This window comes from Thalassophryne amazonica, chromosome 12, assembly GCF_902500255.1.
Source record: "Thalassophryne amazonica chromosome 12, fThaAma1.1, whole genome shotgun sequence".
In the NCBI taxonomy this organism is placed as follows: domain Eukaryota; kingdom Metazoa; phylum Chordata; class Actinopteri; order Batrachoidiformes; family Batrachoididae; genus Thalassophryne; species Thalassophryne amazonica.
In genome coordinates, this window is record NC_047114.1 from 49,424,157 (window position 1) to 49,446,298 (window position 22,142).

Below are 22,142 nucleotides of genomic sequence, written 5' to 3' on the forward strand. Positions count from 1 at the left end.
AACACAAGCAGGTACCCCTTTCAAGCCCATGATAAAATCTACAACTTTGAGTAATAGGTTCTGAACGGATTTCAACTCTCACTGCATCTTTAGCTCAGAGGCTGGTCAATGTGGCTGCTGGCTCTTGAGGAGGGTTGTGTCTGTTGTTCAGAGCATTTTATTATAAATATCTGTAATAATATAGCTTGTTGTGGGGTGAAATGTCTGAAAAGGTTACCTAAGACATTCCTGATACAACATTCTCACTAAGTGATATTCTCATCTTATTTAATGTTGTATGCTAATGCATTAGCACTTTTAGCGCCTATTAGTAGCTTCATCCATTAAGTCCTGTTGATGAATAATTACTGAGAAAATAAGCAGCTCATAACTTTTAATGCCCACACCAAAACCAACACTTGTGAGAACCACCACGCAGTCCCCCCCCAAATTATTTAATAAACACCTGAGCTGAGGTTAGCCTCTTAGTCGAGCTGTTTCAGACTCCAAGAGACTCTATATATATGCCCATGTACGCACATGGGGTGCACGTGTGCACACGGGCACAGGAGCTGTCCATCCAGAGAGCGCACAAAAAGGCTGACAGCTGTCAGTGATCATCTGCTGTTAGTCCAGTGAAAAATCCCTTTAGGTGTTTGATCAGTATATACTTGCATTGCTAGATTTTATATGTCTGGCTGGACTCTAACTGCTTATGAACTGTGCTGGCAGTGCGGAAACGTCCCACGTGCACAACTTTCAGATGTAGCCAGTGGACTTTTTTCTTTTTAAACTCTTTTTGTGGCCATTTCACTTGATACGCATCTTAACACAATTGTAGTTGGATTATCGTTGTGGGATGGCACTTCACATTTGTGATTTGTTTATACCAGAGGTGGATTATGCATTTGTCATCTGATCAACATTGCCAGCACACAGCGCAGCCGGGTGAAAGGGACTTTACCAGCTGTCTGCGCTGCACTGTGGAACGCGAGGTACCAGAGGTGAGTTACATGTTTATTTTAGTTGTCATGTGCTGGGCAAACATTACACATCATACCTGCTACAGACATAGGAGGTGTACGTGTAATAATATGTGTGTTACAGTGGTGACATCCCATTCAGATGCGTTGCGAGGCGCTGCACCGAGTTTCTGATGCGCGCAAAGTGTCACATACATGTTATTACATAACAACATTTCCTTTGCCCTCCCTGACCGGGGTCCAGTGGAGGTGGACAAATGTGGCACAGCATGTCGGCAGGATTTGCTGTGACTGATCGATCTCAGAGCTCAATCAACCGCAACCAGTTCATTTCAAATGCTGTTTTGATGCCATCAGAATATGTAAATTGTGGTCAGATGGTCATCAGATTATACATGGACCGCCGTCGGATAGGTGTCCCATCTTGATGGCGCCTGGAGAGTTTTGAACATGTGCATCACACTTGGAGCTGTCGGCCGATTTTGACCAACTGTGTCAACTTTCGCAGATGGCTGTGAGAATGTTTTGGAACTGAAATCCAACAGTTCAGATGTGCGCCAATTCACAAGTCCAACACCACTCTGCGTGATTCTGTCTATGGGTGATTCTTTAACTATGGGCACTATTGGCCTTGTAAATGTAATTTCCACCACACCATTGCCTTACAATATAAAGCGCCTTGGGGCAACTGTTTGTTGTGATTTGGCGCTATATACATGTGCTCTGATGTCACTGTTTATCTCCATAGAAACTACCCAAACAATCTTTCATACAAACTGTTTAAAGCGACATTACAGTGTTGTGGTGGATATTACGGCAATAGTGTGGGACGACAACATTTTGTTTAAAAAAATCACAACATGACATTGAATGACATTGTATGACATTGAATACCCCAATCATGTTTTGATTATTTTACTAATATTTTATTCAGAGATATTTTAAAACATTAGAAAAAACATTTTTTTTACCATTCATTTTTATCATTGAAGATCAAAAGTCTGGGTGTGGGACAAGCACAAAACGGCAATATTTGCATATAATGATGCTGAAAAAAGGTGAAAAAGTCATCATAGACTACTAGAACAAATTTCTTAAAACACTTTCATTGTAAAGATAACTATAAAAGTGTGAAATTTCCCCTTTTTTCTGTTTTTCATACAATATGATCAAAGGACATAATAAGTGCCCGTAGTCTAAGAATCACCCCTATGTGTGACGGGGGGGATTAACTTTTTCAAAGTCTGTCAGATTTTGGAACCTAAAGTGGGGTGACATGCTGTTTCTTTGGCAGGATACTGGTTTACTGCTGCTGTGTATATGGATGTGGGGTATCTCTATGATGCAGTTTTTCACAGGCTGCCTGGACACACAGATGTGTTTCTTACATTGGATAAAGTCAAAATACATAATGGACTTTCTATATAACGTGCCACAATCGTGAGAACTTGAGCTGAAGGCAGAGCTGCAGTTGGACATTCTCTGGCTGGCAATCACGCATGAGCCATACCTGAGGACAAGTGGACCTGGACATGTTCTCTGGCTGCCAATCCATGAGTGAGAACATAGTTGATCTGCATTGTTCTCCGACTGGTGATCTTTTACATTTGGAAATCTTTACAACTGGGTGATGGGCGTGTTCAGTTCTTTTCCTCTTTGGTGACGTTCTCCTCAGTGGAGCTGCTAGGCTTTATTTTTATTACCCAAGGCCATCAAATATGGTCATCTGGTATTGCGAAGGCTTTGCATCCATCCATCCGTCTGTCCATCTGTCCTTCTGTCTGTGCTCAGCATAAGTCCATCATAAGTCATCTTACTGCCACAGTCTTCAAATTCACAGGGAACATCCTTGGAACACAGACCTTGGACAAGTTCAAAGATGGCTAACCTTGACATATTTTAAGAGGTATTTTAAGAGGTTAAAATGTCACATTCTTTTTCAAACTGTTCTGTTTTTTTGAGCGCTGGGGGTAACAGCCAATAAGATTAGAGCTGCACCGTGACATCAGTGGCTGGCGTCTCTGTTTTTTGTGTTTATATGCATGTCTCTCATATATTATGTAAAAGCTAGTGAGAAATAAACACTTCAAAAACTGAAAACGGTATTTTTGGAACCTAATAACATCCCTGAACATATTTACAAGCACTTTAGTGGACATTAGCATGGTGACGTCACAAAACCACAAAACCAAACCAAAGCCACAAAACTCTGTTTCATTTGTATGTAAATATATCCTCTTTGTCATATATTATGTAAAAGCTAGCAAGAAATAAACACTTCTAAAACTGAAAATTCTATTTTTGTAACATGATAACACCTCTGGAGTCATTTACATGACATTTTGAGGTGTTAGCATGCATGCTAATTTCTGGTAACTCAAAGCTAACTTCCTGTGAAGTTAAATTTGTCTCATCAATACGAGCAAATGCATAGAGCGTGATCTACTAAAATTCCTTGATTTGTACAACTTTCACATTTGTAACAGAATGCAAGGCCTCCTGCAGATGCCATTAAAATGTAAATATTGTTTTTTATTGATTGATTGATTGAGGGGCTTCATTGAACATGTACAAATTGCCCGTAAGACAACAGCATCTTAATAAGTAATGAAACAACTGCAAATTATAAAGAACACAATACTCATGCGGCCAAGGGTATTTTAGCATTGCTTTATATTTTTACTCTGCAAAAGGTACAGAGTACGCCGGCTTGGCGCACAGTCCAAGCCGGCTCCCCGTCAATGATCTGGGCAGGCGGCGGCGCCGGTCCGGGGGCACAAAGGGGAGAGGAGTGGCAGGGTTTGAGTCTCAACACATGAAAAAATGGATGTATCCGCAGTGAAGCTGGCAGCTTTAGCTTCACTGCAGCTGGGCTGAGGACTTTTAGGATGGTGAAGGGTCCGATGTATCTGTCCTTTAGCTTTTGGGATTCCACTTGTAGGGGGATGTCTTTCGTGGATAGCCAAACCGCCTGCCCGGGCTGATACGTAGGGGCCGGGGCACGCCGGCGGTCTGCATCGGCCTTGGCCCTCGTCCGGGCTTTGAGCAGGGAAGAGCGGGCGGCACGCCACACCCGACGGCACCTCCTCAGATGGGCCTGGACTGAGGGCACCCCGACCTCTCTCTCTACCAACGGAAATAATGGGGGCTGGTACCCCAAACATATCTCAAATGGGGAGAGGCCGGTGGCAGATGACACTTGGCTATTATGAGCATACTCGATCCAGGCCAGATGGTCACTCCAGGCCATCGGGTGCGTGGAGGTCACACAGCGGAGGGTCTGCTCCAACTCCTGATTCATCCGCTCTGCCTGCCTGTTTGTCTGGGGGTGGTACCCGGACAAGAGGCTTACTGTGGCCCCCAGTTCCCTGCAGAAACTCCTCCAGACCTGGGAGGAGAACTGGGGACCGCGATCTGAGACAATGTCCGATGGAATCCCATGCAGATGCACGACATGGTGGACCAGGAGGTCTGCAGTCTCCTGGGCCATCGGGAGCTTCGGGAGGGCCACGAAGTGGGCCGCCTTGGAGAAACGGTCCACTATCGTGAGGATGGTTGTCTTGCCCTGGGACGGCGGGAGGCCCGTGACGAAGTCCAGGCCGATGTGAGACCAGGGGAGATGAGGCACGGGCAAAGGCTGGAGGAGACCCTGGGTTCTTTGGTGGTCCGCTTTTCCCCTGGCACAGGTGGTGCAGGCCTGGACGTACTCCCAGACGTCAGCTTCCAGAGACGCCCACCAGAAGTGCTGCCGGACAACTGCCACGGTTCTTCGCACCCCTGGGTGGCAGGAGAGCTTGGAACCGTGACAGAAGTCCAGGACTGCAGCTCTGGCCTCTGGTGGGACGTACAGTCTGTTCTTGGGGCCGGTCCCCAGGTCCAGGTTCTGTGTTAGGGCCTCCCGGACGGTCTTCCCCATGTCCCAGGTGAGGGTGGCCACGACAGTGGACTCGGGGATGATGGTTTCGGTCGGGTCTGACAGCTCGGTCCTGATTTCCTCTTCGTGCACCCAGGACAGGGTGTCAAACCATTGGTTCTTTGTCCCGGGGCGGTATGTGATCCGAAAGTCAAAACGCCCGAAGAACAGTGACCAGCGGGCTTGCCTGGGGTTCAGACGCTTGGCGGTCCGGATGTACTCCAGGTTCCGATGGTCAGTGAAAACCGTAACTGGCTCCGAAGCTCCCTCCAACAGGTGTCTCCACTCCTCCAGAGCCTCCTTCACCGCAAGAAGTTCCCGATTGCCGACGTCATAGTTCCTTTCAGCCGGGGTCAACCTGCGGGAAAAATAGGCACAAGGGTGGAGAACCTTGTCGGACTCCCTGCTCTGGGACAGCACGGCTCCTATCCCTGAGACAGAGGTGTCCACTTCAACTATAAACTGGTGACTAGGATCGGGCTGCACCAGAACTGGCGCAGTCGAGAACCGGCGTTTCAACTCCCTAAACGTGGCTTCGCACCGATCCGACCAGGTGAAGGGGACTTTTGTGGAGGTCAGGGCTGTCAGGGGACTAACCACCTGACTATAGCCCTTGATGAACCTGCGGTAAAAATTAGCAAAACCGAGGAACTGTTGCAGTTTCCTACGGTTTGTTGGTTGGGGCCAGTCTCTCACCGAGGCTACCTTGGCCAGATCGGGTGCGACGGAGTTTGAGGAGATGATGAACCCCAGGAAGCACTTCTCGCCCTTCACAAACAGCCGGTTCTCCAACAACCGCTGCAGGACCTGACGTACATGCGCAACATGAGTCTCAGGATCCGGGGAAAAGATGAGTATATTGTCTAGATATACGAAGACAAACCGATGCAGGAAGTCCCGCAAGACATCATTTACCAAAGCTTGGAACGTTGCGGGGGCATTAATGAGGCCGAACGGCATGACCAGGTACTCAAAATGACCTAACGGGGTGTTAAATGCCGTCTTCCATTCGTCTCCCTTCCGGATCCGAACCAGGTGGTATGCATTCCTAAGATCCAGTTTTGTGAAAATTTGGGCTCCATGCAGGGGCGTGAACACTGAATCTAACAGGGGCAGAGGGTATCGGTTGCGAACCGTGATCTCGTTCAGCCCCCTGTAATCAATGCATGGACGGAGTCCGCCGTCTTTCTTGCCCACAAAAAAGAAACCAGCACCCATCGGGGAGGTGGAGTTCTGGATCAGCCCGGCAGCTAACGAGTCCCGGATGTAGGTCTCCATTGATTTGCGTTCCGGATGTGAGAGGTTGTACAGCCTGCTGTACGGGTACTCAGCGCCCGGTATCAAATCAATGGCACAATCATACGGACAGTGAAGGGGGAAGGGTGAGCACCAGATCTTTACTGAAAACGTCAGCAAGATCATGGTACTCACATGGCACCACTGTCAGATTGGGGGGGACTTTAACCTCCTCACTAGCTGTCACAGCAGGCGGAACCGAGGATCCGAGACACTCCCGGTGGCAGGTTTCGCTCCACTGAGCCACAACCCCAGACAGCCAATCAATCCGGGGATTGTGCTTTATCATCCAAGGATAACCCAAAATCACACGGGAGGTAGAAGGTGTTACATAAAACACAATCTCCTCCCTGTGATTACCAGACACCACCAATGTCACTGGTTGTGTCTGGTGTGTGATTAATGGAAGAAGGGAGCCATCTAGTGCCCGTACCTTCAATGGTGAAGGCAGAGCCACTAGAGGGAGCCCGACTTCCCTTGCCCATCTGCTGTCCAGCAGATTCCGTTCCGACCCCGTGTCTACCAGTGCTGGGGTGTGAAGTGTCTGATCCCCACTAAGGATCGTAACTGGGATGTGTGCGGATTTGCGGGGTTTCCCCGTGTGCGTGTTATGGCCCACCTTTAGCCCAGTTTCTAAGGGCGAGCGTCGTCGTTTAACCGCTTGGGGCAGTTCCTCTGTAGGTGCTCACTCGAGCCACAGACAAAACACTCCCCGCGGGCCAGCCTCCGTTGTCTGTTATTTGATTTAACTTTGGCCCTGCTCGTGTCCATAGCTTCATCAGCAGGGGGAGCTGTAACCACACGGGAGTCATGGGCTGTGGAGCGTGGGGAAGAAGGCACCCTTTCGGACCTGGAAGGAAGAGGGATGGCCACGCCCCCCGTCCTGCTCCCGACGGTGTTCCTCTAATCGGTTATCTAATCGTATAACCAGATCAACAAGCCCATCGAAATCCCGTGGTTCATCCTTAGCCAGTAAATGCTCCTTCAGGACCGGAGACAGTCTGTTTCCGAAGGCGGCGCGGAGCGCAACGTTGTTCCAGCTGGACCTCGCAGCCGTGATGTGGAAGTCGACTGCATACTCCGCTGCACTCCGACGCCCCTGTCTGATTGATAGCAGCAAGTTTGATGCAGATTCGCCTCTATGGGGGTGATCAAAAACCTGTTTGAACTCCCTCACAAACCCAGTATACGTCGTTAGGAGCTGTGAATTCTGCTCCCAGAGCGCCGTAGCCCAGGCACGTGCCTCTCCTCGAAGCAAGTTTATTACGTAAGCCACCCGGCTGGCGTCTGACTCATACATGACGGGATGCTGTTAAAAGACGAGTGAGCACTGCATTAAGAAGTCCGCGCACGTCTCGACACAGCCTCCGTACGGCTCCGGAGGGCTTATGTAAGCTTCAGGGGATGGTGGGGGGGTTCGTTGAACGACCAGCGGAATGTCTGTCTCAGGCCTCCGGTCAGCGGGAGGAAGTGCTGCAGCAGCGCTCGGAGCCTGCGCTTCCACCTGGGCGGTGAGAGCCTCCATCCTCCGATTGAGAATCACATTCTGCTCGTTGACTAAGTCCAGCCGAGCAGTGAAAGCGGTCAAGATTTGCTGCAGCTCACCCAACATGCCTCCTGCTGACGCCTGTTCACCTCGCTCTTCCATTGGCTGTTCAAGCGATGGTTGACGTCCCTCGGGATCCATGACGCTGGCCGAGAAATCCTGTTGTGAAAGTGTAGGAACACGGACCCACAACAGGGGGCGCTAAATGAATGGACAATGGATAAGCCAAACAGTAACAATTTAATGTTGTGAAATGCACAACGGGATACAGACAAACACAGTTTTGGTACCACAGACAATTAAATGTTGAGTGACGTGTGGGCAGGCTTGAGGATAGGAGACGTCCATCTAGAACCGAGCCGGATCCCACACAGCCTTCACCGCCAACAGATCTGAAGAACACCGGAGCTGCCAAGTCGTGGAGCCCCAGGTGGCCACCGTCTCCAGCTGTCAGACCGGGTATAGCAGTACCTCCTCTTCAGCGGCTCACACAACAATTACATTACTTTAAAACTAAACATATAGCTAACATTTTCACTTTGTAAAAGCAAAAGAGGTGACAATTTCAATAACTTGTTCGGAATTAGTTTGTTTAAAATTTTAACCATAAGTCAAAACTGCCTTGCTGTGCATGTCTCCTGTGACACGTCTGCAAGACTGTATGGCTGTAAAAATGAATGATCTTTTTTTCCTCTCCTCTTTTTTTCCCCTCTCTGGTCACCAGGACTCTTTTGCTGAGAGAAGGTTGATCTTAGACAGAAGCGCTGGCTCGTTGTTGTTTGTGATTGCCTTTGAATTTACTCAGAAGTATCAGTAGCTACCAGTGTACTGGAGTCAAAACTAAAAGTTATCGGTTTAGCTTTTAGCTGTAACTTTTCATTTCACATTTTAACAATTATTGAAGCTAACTTTTTGGTTAGCTGTGGCCACTACTGAATTTAGCACACACTAAATTATTTAAAATGCAGTTTGTGAATAGTAAAGAGTACATATTACTACATTGTGTGGATGTGAAAACAAATATTATTTCATTATAATAAGAAACAGGGATATCTATTTGGATGGTGGACACAAAAGAACATAAGCAGAAGGCACGCTATTTAAATGGGCTGAAATAGGAGCACAAAACTGAACACTGCGCACTGAAATGTTGGGTGTACTGCGTTTATCATGCATGGGCATTTTATCGTGCAAACATTATATAAACGAATCACTGTGGCACTTGTCAACCAATCAGAGTGACATTCCAAAACACTGCATTTGAAAGAAACAAATTTATTGGTCAATGGTGGTAATACTGTACTATTGAAGGTGAGTGTGTGAGCTCTTTGCAGATGTGGGTTTTTCACTGTATATATAATACTGCAAATTTGTCATCAGATTTTTTTTCTGCAGTCACTATTGATTAAGCGCCTAAATGATCTGCATATCCCCAAATTTTGCTCAATATTATATATTACAAAAGCCAAGTGGCCTCTGTGTGTGTGTGCATGTGTACCTGCATGAATCCATGCATGTGTGCGTGTGCATGGCTTCCACATGTGGGTGTGTTAAATGTTCATTAGTGTGTCTCTGATGTGCACATCACTCTGATGACTTCTTGTTTTCACACTATTAACAGTTCCCAGCATCACCTCTATGTGTCTGAGATGGCATAATATCTGTAGGAACGTGCGTATGCCAGCCAGGATATTTGGGTGACGCACCGCACATTTACGCGTTCATTTCACTTTTGATACATCGGACCACGAGCCTGTACGCCATGTGTTTGTGCATACGTATGCTTTTCAGTTTTGCTCTCTTTCTCCCCCAACTTCTCACTCCCACTATTTCTGTCTGCCTCTCACAGAGCGGTTGTTTGTGCAGGTGTCACCTGGTTTCTGAGCAGACTAAATTGCTGTAAAGTAATCCGTATCCTGTTTTGTTTCAGCTCATAATTAAATGTTTCACATTCAAACTGTCCAAATATAGATTTGAATGAATATGCCTCTGCAGTTATCAGCTACACTAGTACATGCATGGAGACTGCTATTCAGACAAAGCACTGCAGAAAATACCCCAACCAAAAACCCTGTGTAAACTGTAATATAGCCTAAGGGTCAAGCTACGTGAACGCTCTGCTGCATTCGTCTCAGGCACTTCTGAGGACTATAAAATGGCCAGATATGACATGACCTTAGCAGAGCCATCAGAGAGGCCAAGAGACAATATAGACTCAAGTTGGAGGGTTACTACTCTGTCTCTGACCGTCAACACATATGGGAAGGTCTCCAAGACATCATAGATTTCCAGCAGAGGAGCAGCACAGTCCCATCCAGCCAAGCCACACTGCCAGATGAGCTGAACTAGTTCTACACTCGCTTTGAGGCCCAAGATACTAATCAGCAGGGAATGATGGTGCGCAAGAAGAGCATACAAGACTCATCACTCATGGTCACATCAGCAGATAGGGTTCTGAGCAAAACACACCAATGGAAAGCAGCTGGCACAGATAACATCCCCGGCCACGCATGTAGGTTTGATCATCAGAGCTAGCTGATGTGTTTGCTGACATATTCAATCTGTCCCTTGCACAAGCCTCTGTACCCACCTGATTTAACCCTATTCAGGACTTTAGTGAGCACAATATGGAGAAAGCAATTGCCATGGGATCCAATGAACCCCAAATGTCCTGGAAAGGGTTACGTCCACCACCATAGTGCCTGTCCCCAAGAGAAGCACTGTCACCTGCTTAAATGACTATTGTCCCATAGCACTCACTCCAATCATAATGAAGTGCTTTGAAAGGATAGTCATGACCCACCATCCCAGAAACTGTGGACCCCCTACAGTTTCCATATCATTTGAACCAATCCACTGACGATGCAGTTAACACCACTATCCACACAGTCCTCATGCACTTAGAGGGCAGGGACACATATGCTATGGCGCTTTTCTACTTCAGTAGCACTACTCAGCTCGACTCTACTCATTTTTTTTTTTTTGCTTTTCCACTAGGGCTAGTACCTGGTACCAGGTGCTTTTTTTAGTACCTGCTCAGGAGCGGTTCCAAGCAAGCTGAGCCAATACTAAAATGTGACGTCAACAGGCTGCCGGCCACTGATTGGTCAGAGAATGTCGTCACTGGATGAGTCATGAGTGCGCCGACCAAAACGAAAATCAAAGCCCGCAATTTTTAAATAGTCACAGCGGTGTTACAGCGACCATCCTTTTCTTTCGTTTCACGGCGAGTTTTTTTACTCGCACTAAACCACACCGTGGTCCGTGGATGAGCTGTGAACGTTTCTGTGTTTGGTGGCGGAGGAGAGAATACAGAGAGGTGGATGAAGCGATCCGAAATTAGAAAATCTCCCAGTCTTTGGCTGCGCCCGGATCACCGGACATTACAGCAACGCAAAGAACAGCTGAAAAAGCTTAAAAGTGATTACAGGACCACAACGACTGGAGTAGGTCAGACTGTAAGGGCTGGAAACGGTTTGACTGAAGGAACGCTGTTTACGGACAACGACCAATGAGCACCCGGAGGCAGGATGACCGCCACCCGTCCACGGCTTTGTTGGAAGTGACGGATGGTAAGTGTTTTTTTTTACTTTGTCTGTAGTCTGCTTGAAAGCACCATCTAACATTACTTATCCCATTGGTGGGAAGTACACTTTAACAAGCGAAGATTTTGAATCTAAACGTATTAAAGTAACATTGTTGTCTCGTATGCAGACACAGTGAGCCAGTTTGAACAACCAGTTTTACTGTCTGTTTACTTCAGTTTACATTTATGACCCCATTACATGTAAAACGTATTTTACTACTGGAACAGCTTTTCAAACTGTTAGCCTTTAAATCAGTAAACCTTGGTAACTTTTACAAATCAAACTGATGTTACACAAACGTGGAGACATTTTAGCAAAAAGTACAAAAATGTATTCAAAATTCACAGTGAAACATAACATGTATAACATGATGATGATAAAGGTGTCCCATTCTATGGCATGAACCTTTGCAGCAGTGACTCTGAGAAAACCATCTGAAACACACACAGCATACATATTTTAATTAGTGCTGTCAGGTTATTAAAAATATAATGTAATTGATTACAGGGTTTATGATTAGTTAATCTAAATGAATCTTTTAATTGCAGATATATATATATAAAAAACTCAGATCTGTGTGTGTTTGGGGCATTTAATAACCAGGTAAAAAAAGGATCAGGGTTATTTTTGTTACATATGAAGGTGATATTAAACAAGCTGTAAATTGATCTTAAATTGGGAGAACTGTCTAACTGTAATTTGGATGGGTTAAATGCAGGCAAATTTCATTGTATTTATGTGTACAGTGACAATAAAAGGCTATATTATAAAGAATGTCTATAAAAACAGAATTGTGGGAGTTTGGAGGCTGATTCTTTCTGAACAATATGAGACCTTTAATAATTAACTTATTAGATTTCATATTTAAATTTGTCCATTGAACATTAAAATCTGGATGAAAAACAAATCAAACGTTTTTAATGGGTTTTAAGCCTGTTCGAGTTCAGTGATGACGTTAATTAACGGTGATTAAAACCAAATCAACATTTTGTGCATGAACGTCAGTAAATGCACAAACTCCCACATTTGAGATTTAACAATAAGTTATCAAAGCAAGTTACTTTGGTAAAATAAAGTATTGACATTAACACGTTTATTGCTCTCAGAAACGCGTCTGTATTTACAGACCACGTCACTGGCGTCAAAACAAAACTGAGCAAAATGACTGAAGGCGTGATAGGTGCTGTCATTAATTAAACTAAATTAACGTTTTATTTTGACAGCCACAATTTTAATACTTAATAGCGACAGCCTGCAGTTATTACTTATTTACAAGCTACTTAGGAAGCTAACAATTAGCTTACCGTCATGCTTTGTCTCTTTGTCTCTAGCAGCTCGTATCTTCTCGTCTTCATCTTCATATTGTTGTATGAATTCCCAAAGTCTTCTGTACTTTTCAAGCGTGTTTTGTCTCGCCGCCAGCAGCTTTCTCTTAAAAACTCACAGAGCGGTAAACACACAGAGTCCACCATTGTTTATGTCGCGTATGAAACAACGTCACTGCAGTTTACTATGCTGACCCTATCCATGTTGAAGAGGTACTATTTGTAGTAAGAAAGGACGCGCCTGGAACCAAACCGAGTAGAGCCGAGCCGAGTAGTGCTGGTTCTGTGTAGTAGAAAAGTGCCATTAGATTGCTGTTCATCGACTACAGCTCAGCATTCAACACAGTCATCGCCCTCAAACTCACAGATAAGCTCCTCACACTCAGACTGACACCCTCCCTTGATTTTTCTGAAGGAAACTGCCAACACTAACAGGTTATTAACTGAGTGCGAGGTCTGTACAGGAAAATATCAAACTGAGGTGTTGGCAGGAGGGCTGAGCGCAGTGAGCGCAGTAAAAAACACAGGTCTGATGTTTTTTTGTACAGAATGAGCAAGCGAGGTTAATAAATTGTTTATTATATGGCTGATTTTTTAGCTGAAAATGTAATAGAGTGGGGAAAATAAGTATTTGACCCCCTGTCAGTTTTGCAGGTTTTCCCACCTACAAAGAATGGAGAGGTCTGTAATTTTTATTATAGGTACACCTCAACTGTGAGAGACAGAAGCTAAAAACAAAACAAAAATCCAGAAAATCACATTGTATGATTTTTAAATAATTAATTTGCATTTTATTGCATTAAATAAGTATTTGACCCCCTACCAACCAGCAAGAATTCTGGCTCTCACAGACCTGTTAATTTTTCTTTAAGAAGCCCTCTTGTTCTGCACTCTTTACCTGTATTAATTGCACCTGTTTCAAATTGTTACCTGTATAAAAGACACCTGTATACACACTCAATTAATCGCACTCCAACCTGTCCACCATAGCCAAGACCAAAGAGCCGTCTAAGGACACCAGGGACAAAACTGTAGACCTGCACAAGGCTGGGATGGACTACAGCACAACAGGCAAGCAGCTTGGTAGAAGACAACAACTGTTATGATTATTTATTAGAAACTGGAAGAAACATAAGATGACTGTCAATGTCCTTCGGTCTGGGATTCCATGCAAGATCTCACTTTTTGGGGTAAGGATGATTCTGAGAAAGCTCAGAACTACACAGGAGGACCTGGTCAATGACCTGAAGAGAGCTGGGACCACAGTCACAAAGATTACATTAGTAACACATGATGCTGTCATGATTTAAAATCCTGCAGGGCAGCAAGGTCCCCCAGCTCAAGCCAGCACATGTCCAGGCCCGTTTGAAGTTCACCAGTGACCATCTGGATGATCCAGAGGAGGCATGGGAGAAGGTCATGTGGTCAGATGAGACCAAAATAGAGCTTTTTGGAATCAACTCCACTTACCATGTTTAGAGGATGAGAACAACCCCAAGAAAACTATCCCAACCGTGAAGCATGGGGGTGGAAATATCATACTCTGGGGGTGCTCTTCTGCAAAGGGAACAGGATGACTGCACCGTATTGAAGGGAGGATGGATGGAGTCATGTATTGCGAGATTTTGGCAAACAACCTCCTTCCCTCAGTAAGAGCATTGAAGATGGGTCATGGCTGGGTCTTCCAGCATGACAATGACCCCAAACACACAGCCAGGGCAACTAAGGAGGGGCTCCGTAAGAAGCATTTCAAGGTCCTGGAGTGGCCTGGCCAGTCTTCAGACCTGAACTCAATACAAAATCTTTGGAGGGAGCTGAAACTCCAAACCTGAAAGATTTGGAGAAGATCTGTATGGAGGAGTGGACCAAAATCCCTGTTGCAGTGTGTGAAAACTTGGTCAAGAACTACAGGAAACATCTGACCTCTGTAACAGCAGACAAATATTTCTCTACCAATTGTTAAGCTCTGTTTTTCTAGGGGGTCAAATACTTATTTTATGCAATAAAATGCAAATTAATTATTTAAAAATCATACAGTGTGATTTACTGGATTTTTTTTTTTTTTAGATTCTGTCTCTCACAGTTGAAGTGCAGCTACGATAAAAATGACAGACCTCTCCATTCTTTGTAGGTGGGAAAACCTGCAAAACTGACAGGGGGTCAATTACTTATTTTCCCCACTGTAGATATTTATTACTTATGCAACCCATCATCTTGGCTTTTATATTTTCAAGTAATTTGTATCAAGTTGTAGAGATCTGCTTTGAGTTTGAGTTTAAGGAAATTAATTTTAGAAATGTTTATATTGAGAAACCTGATTTACTTTTTGTATTTGAAATGACATAAACAAATTAAAATGTGTGAAATACCAAGGGGCCCAATACTTTTGTAGAGTACTGGATATGATCTCTGTGAGGACAGAACCATCCTCAGAGAGTTTGCATATATAAATAATTACTTGAAGGAGTGTCTACATCCATTCAGGGCTAAAGATGAGTGGGAATTTGAGTTATGCATGTGTATACAATGTTGTGATGACAGATATTCATGCACTTTTTTAGCTCTTGAGAAAATAATGTGTATTCACCAAAGCTGTGCAAAATTCAGACATTTAGAACTGTAATTCTGCATCCTGTTTGCTATCTCAGTTCAAAAGTCAGTTAAAATTCAACAAATGAATAAAATAGTTCTTGAAAATTCAAGAGCCATTTTCAATTTTTTTTTTGTAATTTTGAATGGCCCTCGTATGCACATTTCTGCCTTTCTGCATACACTTAGTTTTATTCATAATGTTCTGCAAAGTTTTAAAAATGACAGCCCCGATGACAACATGATCCTCAGAATATTTTCAAGTTGCACTCTCTGGTGATTCATGTTTTTCATTCTCTTACTTCCAGTACTCTTCACTAGGGCTTGTCCTCTTGGTGTGGTTTGCTGCCTCAGAAACTCTGGATGCCAGGCTGCTGGTTGCATTTTGCAAGCTGTTGTTGAGCTGGTAGTTGTTGCCCACCACCCCTGTGCAGTCCGGGGTGTTCCAGGGGTTGGTGCAGTAGGTCCATGGCAGCACATTGGTCATGGACAAAAAGAAGTAGTAGAATGCAATGCAGATGACCACATTGTAATAGATACCAATGTAGGTCGACACCACCATCATACCATAACCCACACCTGAAGGGAGATGGCAGGAGAAGAAGAAAATAGAAGTAGAGCAATGTTAGAATTTATACACGAGTGAAACAAGAAGCCATGAATCAGCCAATCCCCCTCCCAACTGCAGTGAAAATTTTCTACTGGGTGTCTACCTAAACTAAATTTTAAGGGCATTTGGTGCTTAGCACATAACTTTATTAACCCTCAAAATGTGAATCAGCTGCAAATTGTGAATTAGCCACAAATCGTTAATTACAAAATGTGAATACTGAAATCTGTTGTGTGTTGGAGGGGTTTGGCTGGACATTTTGGTGTTCTTTTCTTTTCTTTGCTCTCCAGGTGGTATGCAAACTGATTTATTGTCTGTGGAGAAGGTGCTGGAAGAAGAGTCCTTCACCCTCATCAACGTGATATGCAGCACCTGTGGATGATGCTCACGTGCAACCTTAAAGACTTTCAGCTGAAGCAGATAATGAGATGGCGTTCTGCATTTAAGCCATGTGTGATTCAAGCAGATTTGCCGGGAACTCGACCTTGTGATGTTCGTTTGTGAGACGCTGAGGACCGCGCCTGGGTTTGACACATCGTGCCTGTGAAGAAGGACGGGTGAGGGACACATGCTGTCAGCACACATCAGAGGTGATTTGATTGTCTGAATAATTGTTAACAGTAATTTGGTATTTTGTTACGCAGTATATGTGAATATTGATGAGAGTTGTGCAGCTTGCTTCTCACGGCCGTGGCGTGCGGACAGATGATCCTCCACCTGTTGTGAGAAGCTGCTCATTTACATAAAGCTTAAATTCAGACCTGAATGTGTTGCTGATAGTGTGTGCCTTTGAAGGATATTAGTTGTAGCTGCTGACTTACCTCACCTTTTCTATCCTTCACAGAGTCGGTTTGTCGTGTCTACCTGGGGGGTGTTTGGCGGTGAACGTGGGTCCAGAGGCGCCGGGCTTCGATCCCTTTGGGCGCTGGAGAGTGCGCCGTCCTTCACTCCGCCAGACAGATGCGTTTTATGTTTGTACACCGAGTATTGCACAAAAGGGGGAAAATAAATTGTTTTGTTATGGGAACCGCTTTCTGGTTATTTTAGCGCTGGGTTCAGTCAGACGCAGGTCCGCTCCTCAACCCGCGTCGACACATAACAAAATCTCCTAAAACATGAGCGCGGGTTGGATGGATTTCAGTTTACGGATTAATTACTGCAGGAAATCTTGATTGCAAACCCTATCACCACAAATTTTTTTTTCAATTTTTGTTTTATTCATTTATTTTGGCAGGGCAGGGCGGGGTCACTGCAGCCGGTGAGTTGAGGAGGAGCAGCTCTCACTTCTGATGTTAAGCGCCCAGCCCCGCTGGGTCTACAAAGTGCAAAAATAAGACACCAGAAAAATATTCAATAAATTCAGGTCTGGTGTCACCAAATTTACTGCATACATCAGTGGTCTCCTGCTGGTTATACTCAGTTTAGAAAAATGTGCAAAAATTAAATGTAAGTGAATTAGTTAATCTTATTGCTCATTTTATGACTTATTTTCATGATTAAAAGAAATAAGTCATAATATAAGCAATAAAATTCACTAAAATAAAATTTTTGCATAGTTTTCCAAACTGAGTGTTGTAGTATAACCAGCAGGAGACCACTGATGTATTCGATGAATTTGGTGACACCACACCTGAATTTACTGAATATTTTTCTGGTGTCTCTTTTGCACTTTGTAGACGGTCCCTACACTTCTGTTTCATACCTGCCTGCTCATTCTGATCAATGTTATTTTTCCAGCGCAGAGGATGGCTCATATTGACAAAAATATGGTTGTAGCTCATTGTTTACCTTCCTAAGGTCTCCAACATTTCTCTTAAGATTATTCTGCTATTTTCTGTCCTCTGTGAGTTTGACGCCTTCGTTGCAATTTGACAGGTGGACTGTCCTAGTCAAAGTCCTCACCTGACACTGCCCCTGGAGCGGGACACACCCAGTGGGGCCGGGAGCTTGACACCCGAAGCGAGAGCTACTCAGATCACCTCCCCACCTCACCGCTTTCACATTTTGCAATTAACGATTTGTGGATAATTCACGATTTACAGCTGATTCACGTTTTGGGGGTTAACAACTTTCATATTACTTGGCACTACCCTTATTAGGACTGTGTAAGACAACAAGAACAGCAACATCAAGTCAGCTATGGTAAGCTGGCAAGGTAAGGCTGTTGTAAAATATTTTTCAAACATTTAATTACACTGCAAATTTACCTATGATTTCAGGAGTGACAAGAAGTAGTTTCTTCAAGTTTTCTGCCTCACATAATATGACTGTCCTGCCCTTGTACTTAACTAGGCAGGTAGATAACCATCATCTAAAAAAAACACACCTTTGTTACCTTTTGCTGTTTATTTGATGGGTGCATGGCATGGATGAATTAACAAATGAGTGAATGGCAAAACTGTAAATAAAGGACACAGAATAGTGTGTATGCGCTGATGTGTAAAACAACATTTCAACAATCTAAAATGCTATGACCAATAATATAACACCAAAATAATAAATGAAGTGGCTCTTAGGGAGCCAGAACAATGACTGAGCTTGTTAGCTTCTGCTCGCTACTGCAGTACACCACATTTCAGAAATATGTGCAACTTATAGACCAGTGCAACTTATATATTTTTTTCTCTTAATGACACATTTGGACAGATGCGAATAATGCAGTGTTCACATGTCCGCGGCAGAAAAAAAACATGCCAGTGGTCATCACAGTAACATTCCTGTCATCTGCAGTGGCAATGTTGGTGACAATTATGTGAGGGACAATAACATACTTAGCTATAATTAAAACAGGAAGGCATGGCTGATGGCAGCTTAAAAAGTAAACTTTTTGTTAGGTTCTAGATTTATTGTTCCATATAATACCACACGAATTACTCACATTTGCCTGATTAAAACTGCTAAAGATGTCCCAGCATACACTGCGGCTCCTGGATTTGGCTTCCTCCTATCATGGAAGCATTGCTTGAGAAAGGTAATCGAGTAATTAAATAGAGTGAAATATGGGACAAAATGTGTAGATATGCAGGGTCTTGCGGGTCAGTCAAGGCTTGGTTTATTGATTTGTCTTTGTGCCTTTTATATGAGTGGGTCTTGGTATTTGGTTGTTCCCCGGTTTCGTGGTTGTCTGGTGTGTGTGGGCACGTGTCCTCCTTTTGGTGTGTGCGGTTCGTATCTGTTCAAGGTCCTGCGTGTGTGTATGTGTGGGTGTTCTGTCGTAGATGTTTGGTATGTGTGAGTGTGTGAGCGCGTGGCTCTCTCCTGCTTAGGCAGGTCTTGTGTGTCCCCCCATCAACTGTGTACTCATCGAGTTATGATTCTTGTCATCTGTCTGTGTCTCTCTGTTTGTTATTTAGTTCTTTATGTGTACTTCGGGTTTTCACTCCATTCTAGTTTGAAGTCTTTATTTATTGTTTGCATTTGTTTACAGTTTGTCAGTATTCGTGATTTTGTTCCACAAGAGATGTTGCAGTTTTGCACACTTTATGTTTTGGTTTTATATTTGATGATGTGGTCTTATTTCCATGTGCTGACCGTTCTGTTATCTCATGATCAAGTTTTATTTCTGCTCGCCTAGTGTATCTCTAAGTATCTAAGTACCTAAGTATCTCTGTGTGTTCCTTTATTTTCCTCTCGTGTCCTGGCTTTTCCGTTCTCCCTTATGTACACCTGTTGTTAATTAGCTGAGTTTGTATTTAAGCTGCACCTGCATGTTTCTCATTTGCCGGTTGATTGTTTCTCATCACGCGTCCTGTCAGTCTCCACCTTGTTATCTTGTCAGTAAGTGTTTGCACCCTGCTGTGTTTTTGACATTTTTTTTTTTTTGGTTACTTCCTCGTTCATTTTCTCACAAAGTCTTTGTTGTTTTTTTGTTGTCACGTAGGATTGTCTTGTCACAATTGTCATTTCACTGTCTCCATGGAATATTAAAGCACCTTGTATTTCCTGAACTTAACCCTGTGTGCACTGGCTGTCCTACATCTGGTGTCCTTTTTGATGTCACTCATGCATTGGAACAAACAGTGAATGTCACTTGACATTGAAAAATTGTGCAATTAATAGGAAATAAAAGGACTGAGTTCTTCCTCTAAAAACCATTGAGGTCTAAGGTTCTAAAAACATTCTGGACTCACACACCATTCAAAATAATTATTCATCTTATTCAGGAAGTCAGAGTGGGCAGCTCCATTTCCTCAAGCAACTTCCGTTTTGCAACTGTGTTTAATGATTAGATACGTGGGAACACAGTACACTAGAAGTGTCCAAACATAAGCAGCATTAATTGTTCAGTTCTTGGGTGCCACAACAACAACTGGAACAAGAGAAAACTATCACTTTCAGAACGATGTTTTGAACATGGAAAGGAGAGATCTGAGTGCTGTGGACCAGCATTTAACTTGTTCCCTCCTCCACTGAAATACGAGGATCTCCGGTGCTAAAGGCGCTGAATTTGAAAATCCACCCAAACGTCCCTATATCTGTTCTTTTTATTTTGTGGAGAAAAAATCCACACCACTGGATCCTTACCCAGAGAAATGGTTGGACTACAACGCTCTGTTGAAGAAGCCACGGTGGATGCTAGTGAGACAAACGGGTAAGCTGTGTTTGTAGCATTAGCTGCTATCTTATTTACTAATTTTCTGGCATTTGATACAACCAAGCACTGCAAGAAATAACACCATACATATATTAATGTTACGTAATCTTGGCATTACGGTGGTACTACTTGTCGGGTAGTATTTTAACTTGATTGTGTTTTTATATGAGCTGCGCAGCGCGAAGCTTGTAGTTTCTCATAGCCAAACCGTCCAAAAATAATCAAGGGCTACTTTTTCATGTCATCTTCCCACTCTGTTATGACCCATGGGTGAGCCAGAGTCGTTCCCTTTGAGCTTTTCAAAAAGGTTGTTGTTTCTACCCATGGAATGTCGTCCATTGTTCTATACTGAAAACACCGCTCATCGGAAGTCCTAAGACAAAATGAAAATGCTTCGGTTGTAAAAGTGGGCGGGGCTGAATAAGGTGAATAGAAACTGTGCATAATTTACCACCCTTGAAAATTGTCAGCTACCTATTTTATAAACACTACCCAATCTAGAGCCTTGGTTGTCACAGCAAATCTGAGGTGGATCTGTATGTTGAATTGGCACAGGGTTTACGCCAGATGCCCTTCCTGACACAACTCCACAGCACATGGAGAAATGTGGCAGGGATGGGGTTTGAACCTGGAACTTTCTGCACTGAAACCAAGTGCACTAACCACTTGACCACCACCCCTGCCTGTACTAGTTTCTTTTTAAACCTCTTATATTGAAGATGAAAGACTACACTACAAGCCCAGGTTGCTGACTATCAACTCTTTTGCAGTGTTGTACAGACGCAACTTTACAACAACTGTCATTGTCCCCAAAAATATGGCACTGAATGTATTATTCCATTTTTGTGTGTGTGTGTGTGTGTGTGTGTGTGTGTGTGTGTGTGTGTGTGTGTGTGTGTGTGTGAGAGAAAATTCTAATGTTAATGCACGGTTTTAACAAGCAAAGTACTTCTGACAAACAATTAGGGAGAATCAGCATAAAAATACAAAACACAATACTGTACTGTATATTTTGCATTTCTAAATGATTTCTTTATTGTTGTTCCCAATTCAGGTGACTGTAAACATGAAGGTCTACCTTAGAAAAGTCATACTTTATGTTTTATAGTTAATGTACGTATGTTTATATACTGAATGGCATTGTGAGTGACAGAAATTGAGAGAGTCACGTCAGTGACACTCAGTGTCGCTTTTGGTGTTTGACTATGTTAATTCATTTGTGGCAAATCCACTACATTTTCATACACATCCTCCACAGCTGCTGGTAGAGCTTAATAAATGTGCACACTTTGACACCAGAAACAGATGCTGCTGGTTGTTAGATGCAGTCACACTGAGTAAAAAAACTTCCATTGTGCAAATTTATACCAGAGGCCTTGTGAGTGGTATTAATAAGTCAATACAAACTGCCATATTTGTCATAATTTGTTGTCCTTAATATAACCACAAAGTAAGTAATCCAACGCAAATAAACACCAACCTTTGAACATAGGGCTGATCTTCCAGACTCCCAGACATCCCAGGCTGGCAAACTGACCAAATGAAAGCTCAAGGAAGAAGAGAGGAATGCCACAGAACACCAGCATGACAAAGTACGGTAACATGAAGGCACCTAGAGAGAAGGACCAAAGGCTCAGTGACTGAGCAGTTCAACAACATAGCTCAGAAGACCTTTGAAGATGGGAAAATTGTTAACAAAGGACAAATCAAAGACTCATTT

General features: G+C 43.7%; 1 protein-coding gene across 2 annotated transcripts in view; it reads right to left on the minus strand.

The window, feature by feature from the left end:
- Window positions 1-22,142, minus strand: part of slc6a9 (solute carrier family 6 member 9) — a 304,297-nt gene that overhangs the window by 63,610 nt on the left and 218,545 nt on the right. For both annotated transcript variants that reach the window (XM_034183550.1, XM_034183551.1), the window contains 2 exons: window positions 21,903-22,034; window positions 15,521-15,797 (listed from right to left, as the gene is read on the minus strand). In XM_034183550.1, the coding sequence (XP_034039441.1) occupies window positions 15,521-15,797; window positions 21,903-22,034 (409 nt within the window). The remainder of the gene's footprint in view (window positions 1-15,520; window positions 15,798-21,902; window positions 22,035-22,142) is intronic.